Source organism: Cetorhinus maximus, chromosome 15, assembly GCF_964194155.1.
Source record: "Cetorhinus maximus chromosome 15, sCetMax3.hap1.1, whole genome shotgun sequence".
Classification (NCBI taxonomy): Eukaryota; Metazoa; Chordata; class Chondrichthyes; order Lamniformes; family Cetorhinidae; genus Cetorhinus; species Cetorhinus maximus.
In genome coordinates this window covers 58994622-59011633 of record NC_135893.1, presented here as the reverse complement: position 1 = coordinate 59011633, position 17012 = coordinate 58994622, and the positions used below count along the sequence as shown (strand labels likewise).

The following is a 17012-nucleotide window of genomic DNA, read 5'->3' as shown; positions in this document are numbered from 1 at the left end:
TGCCTATGCTCCTGGGAAGTTGAATTGTCTTCCATTCAAGTATATTTCTCATATTGCTGCTGACAACCCCTGCTGAATAAGGCAAGGAGGCTGCTGTGTCACAAATTAAAGCACTTACGAGTTCCCTGGCACTGTGGTGGATAGCACATTGGGTCACAGCCACTAAAGCCTCTGGGTGGGATCCAGAAGTGTAAACATTAATGCAATCCTCACTCTTGTTGCCACAGTTATAACAATCCTATTGGTTGATGGTGTGTCCAGGCCTGGATGTAGAAGATAGGATTGTTTTGCAGCTTTATCTTTGTCAATGACTTTTCCAGTAGATTTTCCTCTCCCAAGAGTGGTGAACGCTGAGACATTCGCAGCTATTGAGGGCCACAATCACTCTGCAACTTCCGACACTCTCACTTGTGCCAAAACCCAGAAATGGCAGTGTGCCTCAATGGGCTCTGGATGAGCACAGTACATAATGCATGTATAACATGCTGCATTAGTTGGGACTTCTTAAAAAAAAAAAATCCATGGCATGATTTTGTTGATACCAACCGATGTCTGAAACTTTGTCAAATTCTGTTCTGATCACTACAACTTAGATTTTTCACAGAATCTCACAGTGCAGAAGAGGCCCTTCGGCCCATCGAGTCTGCACCGACACGTGAGAAACACCTGACCTACCTACCTAATCCCGTTTACCAGCACTTGGCCCATAGCCTTGAATGTTATGACGTACCAAGTGCTCATCCAGGTACTTTTTAAAGGATGTGAGGCAACCTGCCTCCACCACCCTCCCAGGCAGTGCATTCTCACAAACAAGCTCTATGATCGCTTTTGAAGTCAGTTGAATGCTTTGAAGGCAATTAAATGATGCTAAATGATGACAAATGATGTTGTTTGAGCACTGTATAATTTCATTTGGTGTCTGTTGATCACCGTTGGTGTCAATTGAATGCTTCTGAGCACTTTGAAGTTAATTAAATGATGCTAAATGGTCGCAAATGATGCTTGAGTTTTGTGCAATTTAATTTGATGTCAGTTGATAAATAATGATTCCAGATGATCACTATTTGATTATCTGGGATGTCAAACCATGGCTAGATGATCACTTTTGAGCGCAGGTGATCATAAATAAGCGCATATGATGCCTGTTGAATGCAAATTGTCAAAGTTTTCTGGTAGGGGATGATTTATAAATGATTCAGTGTCCCGTTCTCTCCTCCCCACCCCCCAACCTAGCAGCTAGGAGATTTTCTGGTTTTGTTGTACTCTTCTCCCAGGTGTAATGACTTCTTCCTGGGCTGTGGCATTTTGACTTCCTACCTTACCCAGGTGGGCACACTTCATGAAGTCAGTTTTTACAGGTTGTGCAACTGGCCACAGCCCAGCCAGTTCTCGTTCTCACCTGGATTGTGTGCATCTGTGATTATATTTTGGTGGTGAAGTTGGATGTTGATATCTCCATGTTCTCGCTTAGATTTCCCCTTAACTATGCCGTGGCAGTGAACTCTAGGTGCAGCTTCTCTGCAGCTGCTTTTCACCATCCAGTTGTACTGGGGAATGTGTAATGGTCAGCAAAGCATTTACTGCACTGCTGCAGAGAGGGGACCCTGCTCCAGTCCGAACTGCTGAATACATAAGGGCCTCAATCAGGAAATGTAGCATTAATACTAAATTGTTTACGTTCAAGATATCAATTTTCCTTTACTCATTTTTTGAAATGTTTTAAACCAAAAGCTGAGTTTGCTGGATTGTAAATGCACGAAAAGGGACAGCCTGTTCAAAACACAAAATAAATCCCCTGTTATACAGGTACAAGTTGCTGAGCCAGGAGGAGGGTGAATATTACAACGTGCCAGTGCCACCTGAAGAGGACACTGAAGGAAATGAGGAGCTGAGGCAGAAGTTTGAGGTAGGTCACAAAAGAGAACCAGATTCAGGAGAGCTGAAGGAAGTGGTTCTTTTAAGAACATAAAGTGAATAGTTAACATAGGCAAAGAGAGCTGAGCACCCTGTAATGCAACGAAAACTCTGTGACCACATAACCTTAACATTCAGCCTGTAACACGTTCGAAATGCATCAATTAGATTCCAGTCTGTAACTCACTCCTGGGTATCTATTACTCTGTATATAAGCCATAGTGCCCCTCAATTGCGTTCTTGCCTGTAACTCTCCCTCATACTACTATCCACTAAACTTGATGGGGGTTCAAAGTTGGAGAGAGTGAACTGTCAATATATTACCTGGGAAATATGTGAGGATATAGGGAAACCATACAGATGTTCTATTTGGAGTCCAGGAGGGTCAGTGGGAAATTTGAAAAGAGCCCTTCTTAAAATGTGTGTGCTGCAGGCAGTTTAAAGTTATTCTTTCCTGCGTTATTTATAATGTAAGAAAATGCTGGTGATGGACTGTTTGTCCACTGAATGACCCAGAGGAGCAGCATTTATTGTCAGTGCTCCAGACAAATGGATTGTGCAGCCTGTGGCATTTATCTGTACAATTAATTGAAATTCTGTCTGCACACACATCACCCATCTCTTTCTATCAGTCTGCTAAGTAACCTTTATTGGCTGTGTTCGCTGCCTCGCACTCCTCATTTATCCTGGTGTTGCTGCTGTGATTGCTGCTGGCTGCTCACTGATAACTGACTGCACTCAATTCAAAGAGACAGGAATGTTGGGGCAATGCAAATAATTCTATTCGTTAGGGGTGAGGATATTATTCTTCAGTCTGACAGTCCACTGTATCTATCGCTCCACTAGAACCACACTGCTGTGGGAATATTACAGCAAGGTTTATGTATAGAATAACAAATACCTGCAAGTGAATTAAATGCTGAAATCTAATTGCAGGGTCAGGTGCTTACGTTTAGAATAATTGATACCTGGGGAGTGAGTTGCAGGCTGCAATCCTATTCAGGAGGAAGAATTCTGGTGAAACATTCAGGGAGATTACACTGTTGTTTAAGTTGCTCGAATTCTGTGAAGAATAGAAGCAGCATTGATTGGAGAGCCTGGCTTAATGATGCTGATCGAAGGTTGGATCACTTTAAAATGTTATTCTCATTGAGTTGTGCAGCATCTGTTATTTTATTCTGGATTTTATTGCAATACCCTGCTGTTTGTGGTGTTGCACTGGGGTCAGCTTCAACAGCGTACATCTTGCATCCTCACGCATTCATTCCAAACCATTCTCGGTGTCTCCACATCCTCAGCATTTCTTTCAATCCCCTGCCCCGTCATTTCTGGAGCTCAATCCCAGAACCTCCTATGGTATCCCCTTCCAGGCACAGCCAGTGACTCCCAGCCTTCCCACCCAACGCCACTACTGGGACCAAAGCCACTTGTACTCCCAGGGCCCCATGCAACATTACAAAACCACCTCTCACAACACCACCAGCCCATCCTGATCCTCCACCCTCAGCATTTTCCCTTGTGCCTCCTATTCCGGAGACTCTGCTCCCAGTGCCGGCCACTGATGTAACAGTATTCCCCTCCCCCGGTATTCCTCTAGCAGTGGCCACTCTTGGAAGCTCTGTTCCAGCCACTCCGACTTGTGCTTCCATCCTTTCTGTGTCTCCACCATTGCCCCTCCCACTATACTGACTCCACCTCCAGCTGCTTCTGCTCTTGGGAGTCCGTAATAGCCCCTCCCACTCTATGGGCAGCCCAAATGCTTCCCACAGCTTTAGTTTTAGCTGCTGTTTTGTTTAATTTTATTTGCAGAGAGCCAGAATTGGGCCAGGTTCTAAGGCGGCCGAGGAGAAGAGATCCAGCTCGTGGTCCAAAATTGACAACAATGGCAACCGGGATCGGATGAAGCTGACTGACTTCAACTTCTTGATGGTGCTGGGGAAGGGCAGCTTTGGGAAAGTAAGAGTCACGTTGCCCTATTGGTTCTATCTGTTGTGTGTGTTTGCCCAATGTACGCTTGCATAAACCCTGCCCAAGTGTTACAAGTGGGGAAACATTCCCCAAACTGCAGCAGCAGTGAGATAATCTGCTTTTCATTTTAGTGTTGGTTGTTTGAGGGATAAATGTTTGGTCAAGAATTGGGAGCGCTCTCTCTTCCAAACAGCACCATAGAATCTTTTACATCTACCTGAGAGAGCCTAAGTTTAAAATCTTATCCAAAAGACTGCACCTCCGGCTGTGCAACACTCTCGTAGTACTGCACAGGTGTGTTGGCCTGGAAACCATGACCTTTTGACTTAGGTGAGAGTGCTACCCACTGAAGCATGGCTGACCTCCAACACAGCAGACAGGAATTGCTTGATGCAGGAAAGCCATGGTCCATGTAGTTCCCCTTATACCATCAGGTAGATACAACACTGATTAAGCCTATGAGTTGCTGAGAGAGCTGTGAGTCAGTGACTTAGCTGAAAATAATCTTGTGCATTCTCTGGTTTTCATGTCTAAGAGAACATTGCCTTCTTTTATGCACTGTGGGGTGTTTCACTGAGTCTCTCTAATGTGTTTGCTGTTGTGAAGAGTGAGGTATACATTCCGAATTAGATGGCTGGAAACTGTCATTTGATTCATGATGCTCACTCCATATCCTGAGGATATAAATCAAAATTGAATGAACAAGAGTTGGGCCTCCAGTTTATCATTCACATCCACTGCAGTCGTTCCAAGCAGATGGCTCTCAATTGGTGTTTGTAATCAATCCTGTGCCCAGGAGGAGCTTAAGGAATTCTCTGTTCTAAAATCCCATTAACTCTGATCTGGATATGAATACATTTTCACTGCCTTCCAGTCTCTCACCCCAAACATCCTACTATTGTCCTATAATGAAATAAGTCAATAATCTGGTCAGTTTGATCCAGGTTGTCTGATTTTTAAAGTTTGGTTGCACAGAAATTTTTATAATCAAAAACTGGACATAATTTCTTTGTTGATTACAATGGAAGAATAAATGACATAATAATAGTTAATTTGGGTGTAGCTTCCACACCACCCAAGGCAAAATTCTGAGTCAGGGTCACCAAATGTTGTGGGGGGGTGCTCATTGATCTCCATTCAAACATTTTCCCTTTGCATTATCCCATCAAACGCTGCCCTGAGCAGACACAGAGGTACAGTGGCATAGCGATTATGAGGTTTGAGCTAATAATCCGGGGAGTTCACCAAAGCAGCTGGGAAATCTTAAATCCAGTTAATTAAATACATTTGGAACAAACAGCTAATATCAGTAATAGTGACCATGAATCTGCTTCACTAATGCCCTATAGGGAAGGAAATCTGCAGTCCTTAGCTTCTGTGTGTGTGACTCCAGACCCGCGCTTAACTCTTAACTGCGTTCTGAAATGCCTGGCAAACTATTCAGTTGTGTAGGGATGGGCAATTAAAGGCCTTGCCAGTGACTCTCTCACCTAATGAATAATTTTTTAAGAAGAGCAGAATCGGTAAAATGCAAAGTAGAGCTCACTCTGCACTGATCCGTCAAACACTCCCAGGGCAGGTACAGCACCAGTTAGATGCAGAATAAAACTCCCTCTACACTGTCCCAAGACCAAAATTGTGGATTCGCTGAAACTTGTTTAAAATTATAATGCTATCCTCTGAGGAAAATTAAATCACCTACCAAGGCCAGCAATTTATAATGTCCATCAACTGGTTGAACTCTAGTACAGACCTTCTCCCATTATCATAAAAGGTCTATGGTAACAACAGGAAATGGAAAGAACTTATGGTATCCGTGGGGGCAAGAGGGGAATGTGTGCGGTGAATGGTCCAGATTCTGAGGATCAGCATTGTTGACATGTCATATGGTGAGGTATTAATATTGTATTCTGTTATGTTCTATTTATTTTGTGCTGTGTTATTTTATTGATGCGTTTGTGGTGTAATCTATTTTGGTATGCAATTACATAATGTTGCATTTTATTATAACATGTGTTATTGTGCTGGCTTGATGCTATATTGCATTTTATTTGGTTCTGTATCACCATGTTACTTTGTGTTGTTTGTTGTGTTGCTGGTGTAATGTTATGTTAGGTTTTTTGGTGTGGTGATGTGTTATGGTATTGTGGTGTGTGTGATGTGTTGCTGGTAACATAGCTGACTCTGGAACACAAGTGTAAAGAAATGCGTTTAATGGAGGCCATGTTCAGAGATTTAGTACCGGTGGAAAAATATAAAGTTCAAGGAGGAATGTGTTTTAGGTGGCTTAACGATCCAGAGGAGAATTTTTCCCACTGTAACTTCAGTGGAAGATCTGGGGAAACTCCAGAGAATTGGTGTAAACAGTTCACAGCATTCCAGGGAAGAGTTTATAATTGCATTTTCCAAAAGCAGTAATGCAGCCAGCCTCTATATTTGGATCAAACTAGCCTGTAAGCCCTCTGTGTTTATGTTGGACACTACGCACAGGAATTAATACAGCCCACACACTCCAATCTACCACATCCTTCTGCCTAAGGTCCTCTGTGCTGTCACCTCCCACTGAACCTTCCTCTTTATGGTGTTCTAATTAATACTCGGACCACATAGCTCACTTCATTGTTTCAAGGGACAGAGGTTTGGCCTAGTGTGACACGAAGCCACACAACCCAGCAAGGTTTGATCTTTGGTCTGTGCTACGATAGCCTCAGTGAGAGATGGGGCAGCGGTACAGATGCTACAATTGATCTCTCTTCTCCTGCGATAAAAAACTCAGTCAGGATTCCTGCTTCACAATTTAGCAACCCAAGTTTTGGATGGGTGAATGTTAAGTAAAGACAAATTTAAGCTCAGCTGCAATATCCTCTAATGCTGAAGACACCCAGTACTTAGTTCCACAATGAAGCATGGTCAGTAAGTACCAGATAGTGAGCTGGTGTCCATTACTCCAGGATAAGGTGAAGGGGGGAAGGAAATTGGCAACATTAGACTTATTATTTAACTCATTCCTCAGCATAAGTGGTGTATGTGTGTTCTCTCTGTGCCTCGCAGGTGATGCTGGCTGAAAGGAAGGGCACTGATGAGCTCTATGCCATCAAGATCCTGAAGAAGGACGTGGTGATCCAAGATGATGATGTGGAGTGCACCATGGTAGAGAAGAGAGTGCTGGCTGCTCCTGGAAAGCCCCAGTTCCTGACTCAACTCCACTCCTGCTTCCAGACAATGGTAAGTTGGGAGGCAGCAGGAAGCATCTCTGCCATTACTACTTTCATTACGTTGCAAATAAAACTTCCTCTACCATGTGGGTGAAGATTTTGGCCCCTTGGAAATGAACCACATTGGATCCAATGTTTCCTGTAAATTTTCTTTGTACTGGGCGGGCTACAAATTTCTCTACCTTTTTGTCCACCGGAAGTTTACACTATAAAAGTCATGACCTATGTTATGATCCCTGCTGATGTTAATACTGGACAAGTCAGGTCCCAGAGTGCAACCTGGCTTAGCAGATCCTAACTTTATTTTTTCTTTAGAAACTGTGAAGGTTGGTTATTGAACACATTCACAAGAGTCTACTATTAACACACAGAATAAAATGTTTATTAAATAAGAAAAATGAACTATGTTACACTAGACAAAAAGGTTGGAAAAATTTCAATATAGATACCGGAAAATGATTCTAACTCTCACTATTCCTTTTATCCCAGCAACCCTTATAGACACAAAACCCCAGTGAAAATTTTACCATTGTCTCAACACCAAGGCTTCTTGCTTGGGTTAACTCAGTTTCAAAGTTTTCTCCTGGCAGACTTCTGAGCATTCACTAGATCCTTTTCTTCAGCTTGTATCATTCCCTGAGGCACCCAAAAACTGCAATCACTATTACTTCAACTTCAGAGCAACCACCAGTTCCCTAAGCTCAGTTCTGTTTTGCACATCACATCCTCAGTTATATCAGCTAAAATATCAACATTAAAGTTCAATTACTAGCTGGGGAATGTCTTGTATTCAATGTTTATGGGCATCAGTCAATTTTGAGGTTGACAGTAGTAGTATTGGACAGAGTCATCACATGGCTCCTTAAGGCCAAGTGGGGCAGGTAGGGCCTAGTAACGTGCTTCTGAGAATGAGATAACTCAACACTCACTAAAAACCCGGTCTGATATAAAACAGACGCTGGTAAAATGAGAGTTTGCATTCATTTCAGAGCCTCAGTTACGATAGCATCAGTGGCAGTGAGTCACATAATTGTTGTCATTAGTTATTGCTAACATTACACACACATGCACTTCATTAAATGGAAACACGACAACTCATTTACATCAGAGCTACCTCTAACCAGCACCAAATTAATCCGCTTAAATCAGCTGCAAAATGACCTTGAACAAATCCCATCTCTCCAGTGGCTGCAGCATAGATAATTAACCAATCCATCTTCCTTGATCCCTGACCTGTTGCGACGTGTTTCAATGGGCCTGTGTGTCTCACCAGAACAATAGTGTATCCAGTACTTCGCTTAAAGCCTCTTAACACAGATTTCAGCTGGTATAAAATGTACATTTCAAACCAGTTATTAACAGCGTTGTTCTGACTTGTATGGTCACTATGGAAACAATTTTAATCACAGTCTGCACCTCATTGGTTTTTGTGTAATAAACTAAGGCAATGTAGTATCTGATTATTGCGATCATTTTAACATTTAACATAATGACAAAACATTTGAATCTGAGGTGTACTTTGCTGCTGTGTCTCATTCTGAACGTTTAAGGGTGGGCCACTGTGAGATCTCCACACTGAATCTATGAAAATCATATATCCCATTTCCCCCCCCCCACTTCTCACATCAGTGAGAAAAGCCAGGGTGACTGTACTTAAAGCCTAGGTTGGTTAAACCTGTGCCTGGTTAAGTCAAACAGATCAGAATTAGACCTGGGTCCATTGTCTGGCCAATGAGGCATTAACTGATCTAGGCTGAAGAAAATGCTGTATTTAGCCTCCATGCTCCTGAGTAATAATTGTTATTTAGTAAATTGTGTGCACTTCAGGCAAGGACAGGATTGGTCTCAAAGCTGTGCCTCCTGTGATTGAATCACTCATTAACATTTACTCACCAGCCATGCCCATCGAAGAATAGCACCTCAGCAAGAGGAGGAGAGGAAAGGGGAAAACAGGCCCACAGGATAACTGAACATGAAGTATAAATTAAATGTTTTCTGGTATTAGTTACAGAGACTAAACACTTGTCGAAATCCTCCATAAGTGAAATTCATAACTTTCTTGAAGGGAGTGGTAGAAGTTATTCTTGGAAAATGTTTTGTGTTTGAAATGTCTCCGATCATAAAACGCGAGTGTTCATTTTTTTATCTGTTATTTTGTGAGAAGGAGACAGCAATTTGAAAATCTGTCAAGGCCCAAAGGATTTGGAGTAATTTTAAACTCTGCAGTACCAGGTTTCTGCCACCAGGGCAGACTTTGTGCTATCTGTTGAGCGCACCATGGGGACCTCTGGTGGAAGAAGCCCAGTACTGCAGACTTTTAATAGGCAGCAAAACCCTGGGGAGGTGTCAGGGCCCAAACCTTCTTTTAAAGCTAGAAATAAAGGCATTTTTAGTTTTACTTCGGTCTTTGGACAAGAGCACTCTGTGTTTAAATTCTCCAGAAGAAGTTTGTCTCTAGTCTTTTGTCTAGTCCTCTTTTTGACCACAAAGAAAACACAAAGTAACTAGAAGACTCGGATTTGAAGTGACTGACAAAGCAACCATAGGCAACATAAGAATTTATTTTTTACACAACGAGTTGTCTTGACCTGGAGTCTGCCTGAAAGGGTGTTGGAAGCAGATTCAATAAGTTTGAAAACTTGAAAGGAAAATCTACAAGGGAATGGGAAAAGGTGTGGCTATGGGTACCCGCATGGGCCCCAGCTATGCCTGTCTCTTTATGGGGTATGTGGAACATTCCTTGTTCCAGTCCTACTCCGGCCCCCTCCCACAACTCTTTCTCTGGTACATCGATGATTACTTCGGTGCGGCTTCATGCTCTCGTCGGGGCCTGGAAAAATGTATTAATTTTGCTTCCAATCTCCACCGCTCCATCATTTTCACATGGTCCATCTCTGACACTTCTCTTCCCTTCCTTGACCTCTCTGTCTCAATTTCTGATGATAGACTGTCCACCAATATCCATTACAAGCCTACCGACTCCTACAGCTGCTCACACCCCGCTTCCTGTAAGGACTCCGTCCCATTCTCTCAGTTCCTTCGCCTCCATCTGTTCTGATGACGCTACCTTCAAAAACAGTTGCTCTGACATGTCCTCCTTCTTCCTTAACCGAAGTTTTACACCCACGGTTGTTGACAGGGCCCTCAACCGTGTCCGGCCCATCTCCCGCGCATCCGCCCTCACGCCTTCTCCTCCCTCCCAGAAACATGATAGGGTCCCCCTTGTCCTCACTTATCACCACACCAGCCTCTGCATTCAAAGGATCATCCTCCGCCATTTCCGTCAACTCCAGCATGATGCCACCACCAAACACATCTTCCCTTCACCCCCCCGGCGGCATTCCGTAGGGATCGTTCCCTCCGGGACACCCTGGTCCACTCCTCCATCACCCCCTACTCCTCAACCCCCACCTATGGCACCTCCCCATGCCCATGCAGAAGATGCAACACCTGCCCCTTCACTTCCTCTCTCCTCACCGTCCAAGGGCCCAAACACTCCTTTCAAGTGAAGCAGCATTTCACTTGCATTTCCCCTAACTTAGTCTACTGCATTCGTTGCTCCCAATGCAGTCTCCTCTACATTGGAGAGACCAAACACAAACTGGGCGACCGCTTTGCAGAACACCTGCGGTCTGTCCGCAAGAAAGACCCAAACCTCCCTGTTGCTTGCCATTTTAACACTCCACCCTGCTCTCTTGCCCACATGTCTGTCCTTGGCTTGCTGCATTGTTCCAGTGAAGCCCAACGCAAACTGGAGGAACAGCACTTCATCTTCCGACTAGGCACTTTACAGCCTTCCGGGCTGAATATTGAATTCAACAACTTTAGATCTTAAACTCCCTCCCCCCATTTCTTCCCCCTCCCTTTTGTTTTTTACAATAATTTATATATATTTTTCTTTTCCCACCTATTTCCATTATTTTTAAATCTACAACTAATACCTTGTCAGTCTTTCCACCCCAGCCCCACTCGAGCTGTACCTTGAGTGTCCTGCCATCCATTCTTAATTAGCACATTTTCTTAGATAATATACCTTCAACACCTCTTTGATCCTTTTGTCTGTGACATCTTTTGATTATCTGCTCCTATCACTGCTTGCTTGTCCCTACAACCACCCCCCCCACCATTCAACTTCTCTCTCTACCCCCCTCCCCCGCCTTAAACCAGCTTATATTTCACCCCTCTCCTAACTATACTCAGTTCTGTTGAAGGGTCGTGAGGACTCGAAACGTCAACTGTTTTCTTCTCCGCCGATGCTGCCAGATCTGCTGAGTTTTTCCAGGTAATTTTGTTTTTGTCACCAACTGAATTGTTGAGTGGGCAGCGCAAAATACAAATTAATTAATTGCTTAAGGGCCTTAACAGGCCCCTTGCTGCCGCCTCTTGCCCGTGCCTGCCAACAGAAAGATCACGAGAGTGCGTGATGATGTTGGGACGCTCGCCCGATGTCATTGCGCACTTTTTTACTCCTGTTCAGGTTGGGTGCATGCCCATTTGCGGCACACAAAATTCTGCCCTAAAACTTCTTGACCTTTCCAACCCGGCCACTACGTCTTGGTGCTCGCCTGACCTCCGCAGCGGAGGTGGAGACGGCCTGCTGACTGCAACACCCTGTCTGTAATGACCTTGGTAAGCATTCTCTGGAGGGCCCCAGCCTGCTTTCAGGGTCCTGCTGTGTGGCAATGGCACCCTCCTCAGCCTGTGGAGTTGGAGCTGTTGGGATCACAGGAAGATGGGATTCGGTTGGGTTGGACACTCCTGGAGTCACCTGGGTGGATGGCCCCAGGGTATGCACCTGCTGATCATCCTCCTGTGGGTGCTCAAGGGCCCCTGGCGGACTCCTTGAGAGAAAGGGGCAGCTGGATTGAGCTCAGGATCGCATTGGCACTGATGGATGCCTGCAAGTGCCTCAGTGATGCCATCCTACCAGTGTTGACCTTGGTGCATTGGCAATGCCGATGGTACCACCTCAGGCTGAAGGCAGAGGGACTCCTCCATTGTGCCTTGCAACCTGAGGAGTGCAGCGGACATCCCCTTCCTGATGTTCCTGAGCTTGTCTTTGCAGCTCCAGCAACTGAGACATAATCAGGTCCAGAGGCTCCTCATCTGATTCAGACTCAGCAAATTTCTGGCCTCCAGCAGTTCTCCAAGTGCCAGGAGCCTGGGAAGTCCCTGCCTCCGCCTGCTGCTGATCAGACAGTGCGATGTGCTCAACAGATTGTGATCCCGGGGCTACTCTAAAGCTAGATGCCACCGAGGCGTGTGTCTCTGCACTAGTGGAGGATGAGGGTGAGCACTGTGATGGGTCTTCAATTAGGAGGTCATCAGATTCTTCTTCTGAGGTGTCTTCGGGGCTTGATTCGAGGACCTGACTTGTGGACCTTCGGTTGCTTCCCAGATGTGCCTGTGAAAGCAAGGAGAGATAATTAGTGCATGGCAGGGGACTGCGGAACAGGGACCTTACTCACAGCATGGTTGTCTAATGGATGTTGCACTGTTGGACCCTCACCTAGTTGAGCACCACCGACCTCACCATCAGTGCAGGAACGGACCAGATTGTTGCCGGTCAGGTGGATGACTCTATTTTCAAAGTCTGTGAGGATCTTGATGTCGGGTATTTCTCCATCAGTCTGCGATCTCTCCCTTTTGTTGTGTGCCAGCTTGTCCTGCATGAATACAGATGGAGAGTGTGTAAGCAGGACGCCTGCCAGGCCAGATGATAAGGATGCCTGGCATGTGTGGGTGCTGAGTGGTGCCATAGGTGGGATGAGGACTTGATTCGCAGGGCAGATGAAGCTGTGTGTGTGTGTGTGAGAGAGTGAATGGTGATGTCCCTTGAACTGGCAGTGAGTGAGATCCCTGTGGATGTGATGGGGTTGAGAGTGATAAGAAGAGTGACTTACCCTGGTGAAAAAGAGATCATTCACCCTCTTTCGGCACTGGGTGGCTGTCCTCTTTTGCAGAGCATTGGCGCTGACCACCGCTGCCACCACCTCCCGTGCTGGGTTGGTGACCTTGCTTGCTGGTCTTCACCCAGACTGGGGGGTAGAGGACTTTGTGGGGGGCCTCCACTGGACCCAGTAGGCACTCGAGAGAGGCGTTGCTAAATTTAGGGTCAACATGTTTTTTCCCTTTGGCAGCCATGATTTTCCAGCAGTTTCTGATCACTTAGAGAGTGCTAGCTCTATACAGGGGTGTCCTTTAAATATGGCGCCCGGATTACTGAAGTCCTGAGGTTATGGCGGGGCGGGCGAATCATAGGCCTCCCCACCAGCGACCTGATGTAAAACCCGTGTCTCTGCAAGCCATTGGGATCTCCATTTACATTGGCAGAACTGGAAGATCCGACCAGCGCAAGGGGCTGGAAAATTCTGGCTAGAGAGTGGGGAAGAGCAAACCTATAGGCCATCAATATAAGATAGTCACCAGGAAATCCAATAGGGAGTTCAGAAGCAACTCCTTTAGCCAGAAAGTGTTGGGAATGAGGAACTCTCAGACGGGGAGTGTGAGGTAAATAGTATTGATGTTAAGGGGAGGCTAGATAAGCATTAGAGGGAGAAGGGAGTAGAGGCTTATTCTGAGAGTTGGTTGAGAAAGGATGTGCAGAGACTGGAGTGGAGTGTAGAGGCTGCATGGATTGGTTGGGTCGAGTGGCCTGTTTCTGTGCTGCATATTCTATGTAATTTATACATTGGATTGTGCTGACTTTGTCCACTTTCCTTATTTAATCTTATCTCCTGTTTAATTGCTCTTCAGTTCCCAAGTGATATTTTTAAAAATCATAGAAAAGGAGAGTTCAAACTGAAGATGGAAATTGGATAATAAATGTTGAAGGTGATATTCAGTGGAGGCAAAGGGGTCTCTCCTGCCGCCTGGAGAGTCGGCGAGAGCTGCATATTGCCTCTGTTAGGGAAGGTTTCCCAAATTAAGTGCCACTGGACTGCGGTGGGCCCTCCCCTGGGACCAAGGACCCCGGAGACAGAAATCCCACCTGCCTTGTGCTGTCAGCCAATCAGAGGCCAGCAGCCCTGCTGAACCTCAGTGCCGTTGGTACGAGGCCCAAGATTGTTGCTGGAGCCCAGGCCACATGTGAGTGACGGTGGGAGGGGTTGGTGGGGTAAAAAGGGGCAGGGGTTGGCAGCAAGGGTAGGTGGCATTGAGTGCCTTTGAACAAGGGCCACCCCATGGGGAGCCAGTTAGCAAAGCCACACGGTTGTGGTGATGTGCTCCCTGCCCTGGTGAGTTCCTTCCCACCTTGGTTCATACCAGCAGTGGTGGGATGAGGTCATTAGGTGATCATTAATTGCCCATATAATGCCATTAATTGGCATTGGGGTGGGAACACTGTCCACAGACCTTCCTGCCAAGGTCTTAATTGGGATGGAGGCAGGAAGGCAGCAGTGTCCCCACCTGCCCCCCACCTCCCCAACTCACCACATGGGAGGGCGTTAAATTTCACCCATTGTAGACTGTGTTGTAGAGCTGTGTATGAATTCCTGTTAAGCTTGCCTTCTGTGTAAAGAATTATTATGTCACTGCCTCTTTATTCCTCCATCAGGAGCGTTTGTACTTTGTAATGGAATATGTTAATGGAGGTGATCTCATGTACCAGATCCAGCAGGTTGGCAGATTCAAGGAGCCCCATGCTGTGTAAGTATCTGCCTCAGCGCAGAATTCCCCATCCCTCTTCATTTCAGTAAGGTTCTTACTCAGGCGGAATATCCCAAAATTTGTTTAGTTTCATCCGTCAGTCCCCCAGGACAAAGTCACAGTCATGACTCAGTGATAGCACTCTTGCCTCTGAGTCAGAAGCTTGTGGGGTCAAGCAACATGACAGAAACCTGAGCACATCATCCAGGCAGATACTTCAGTGTAGTCAGCGCAGCATTTATCAGAGGCAATAAACCCAGTCCTCATGTGCCTTCAAGATCCCATGACACTATTCAAAGAAGAGAGGAGTTGTGCTGGTGAACATTTACCCCTCAATCGGTATCACTGATGATCTGGTCATTATCACAATGCTATTTGTGGGACCTGGCTTTTCACAAAATGCCTGCTGTGTTTCCTATGCTGCAGCAGTGATTACACCAAAAAGCACTTTATTGGCTGCAAAGCCCTTTGGGGCATGCAGGCTGTAAAAGGAAGCTACAGAAATGAAGTTTCTCCTTCTTTCTGTGTTGAATGTGCTGGACAGAAGCCATCTAGAATTAGTTGCAATGCAGCTAAGACTTGCAGCACAATGTGAGCCATGTGCTATTCTACATGCTATTTGTTCACATACGTTGTGTCTTGCTCCCGTTCTTAATTTTTTACTCCTCTCCAGCTCTTGGTTCCCTCTCCCATCTGTCCATCTGCCAGTCTTCCACTCCCACTCCCCATCGATGCCCTAGTAATACAGAGAACTGGACTGATAATCCAAAGAATGCGAGTTCAAATTCCATCATGGCAGTTTGAGAAGGAAGAGAGACTTGCATTACTACAGCTCCTTTCTCAACCTCAGGCCATCCCAAAATGATTCCAAACAAATTAAATACTGTAAGGCCTGAATTTTTCACTCATCGGGCGTGTGTGATCGGCGGGCCCGGGAGGGGATGGGAAACAGGCGGCCGACTGCGATCAGCCCCCAACCGCGATTTCACGCTGGCCGGCCAACTAACAGCCAGCCAGTGTGAAACAGGCGCCGAAAGGGGCTCAGCACTGCCAATGGGGGCAGGAAGAGGACGGGCGTTGACATCACCGCGGGTGCTGGCGAGAGCTCCCAGTGAGCCCCCTGAAGGCAGGGGGCTGCAGACCTCCACAGAATAAACAAAACAGCAAAAATGCTGCAAGATAGTCCATGCAGCACAATCAGGCATCTGAAAGCATACCTCATATATATATATATATATATATATATATATATATATATATATTAAAAAAAAAGTCCCCAGATATCTCTTTTTATTTTATTTCCCCACGGGGATTTCATCCCGCCCTGGATCGAGGTTTGAGCAAAAAATATAAAGACCGTCTGCCCGATTGGCCCGTCCGCCAGCCGGAAAAGTGGTTGGGCCACGAAAAGTCGCTTTCAATTGCTTCTTTTTAATGGGCTTAACTGTCAGCGGGCACACTTCTGACTGGCGCGTGCCCACCGACCTGAAGATTGCTCGCGTGTGGGATTAAGTCAGGACGCTCGCCTGATGTCATCTCACGCTATTTCACGACCCTTCAGGTTGGGCGCGCGCTCACCCGCGAGGCATAAAATTCTGGCCTAAGTGTTACTGTTGTAATGTAGGGGAATGCAGCAAATTGTGCACAGCAAGATCCCACAAACAACAATGAGGTAATGATCAGATAATTCATTTTTAGGGATGTTCATTGACAAATAAATACTGGCCATAACACCAGGGAGAAGTTCCTTTCCCTTCTTCAAAATAGTCCACCTGATAAAGCAGAGAAGGCTTTGGTTGAACGCCTTATTCGAATCATGGCACCTCCAACAGTATAGTGCTCCCTCAGCATTGCATACGAGTGTCAGCTCTGATTTTGTACTAAAATTTCTGGAGTGGTGCTTAAACCCATGATCTTCTGACTTTTAAACGTGAGTTATACACACTGCCCCACACCAAATTGAATTTGAATTCAATTTTATAAAATCTGGGAAAAAGGTTATCAGTAGAAGTGCCCCATAAAGCTGTCAGATTGTTGCATAAACTAAAGTACTCAGGAGAAAACTTGCCATTCTTCCCAGTCTACCCTATACATGACTCCTGTCCCATAGCATTGTGGTTAACTTGTAATCACCCTCTGAAGTGGCCTAGCGAAATATTCCTATAACCTCGGGGTAACTGGGGATGGGCAATAAATGCCAGCAATGTCCACATTGTGGAATTAAATTTCTTAAAAGTTAGAGCACATTAAAAGCTAACCTATGAC

At 45.5% G+C, this 17012-nt stretch overlaps 1 protein-coding gene across 2 annotated transcripts in view; it reads left to right on the top strand.

Moving 5' to 3' along the window:
- LOC144690717 (protein kinase C beta type) overlaps positions 1 to 17012 on the top strand; it is a 277204-nt gene that overhangs the window by 211079 nt on the left and 49113 nt on the right. For both annotated transcript variants that reach the window (XM_078558489.1, XM_078558488.1), the window contains exons 8-11: positions 1807 to 1906; positions 3724 to 3870; positions 6934 to 7107; positions 14656 to 14747. In XM_078558489.1, coding sequence (XP_078414615.1) covers positions 1807 to 1906; positions 3724 to 3870; positions 6934 to 7107; positions 14656 to 14747 — 513 coding nt within the window. The remainder of the gene's footprint in view (positions 1 to 1806; positions 1907 to 3723; positions 3871 to 6933; positions 7108 to 14655; positions 14748 to 17012) is intronic.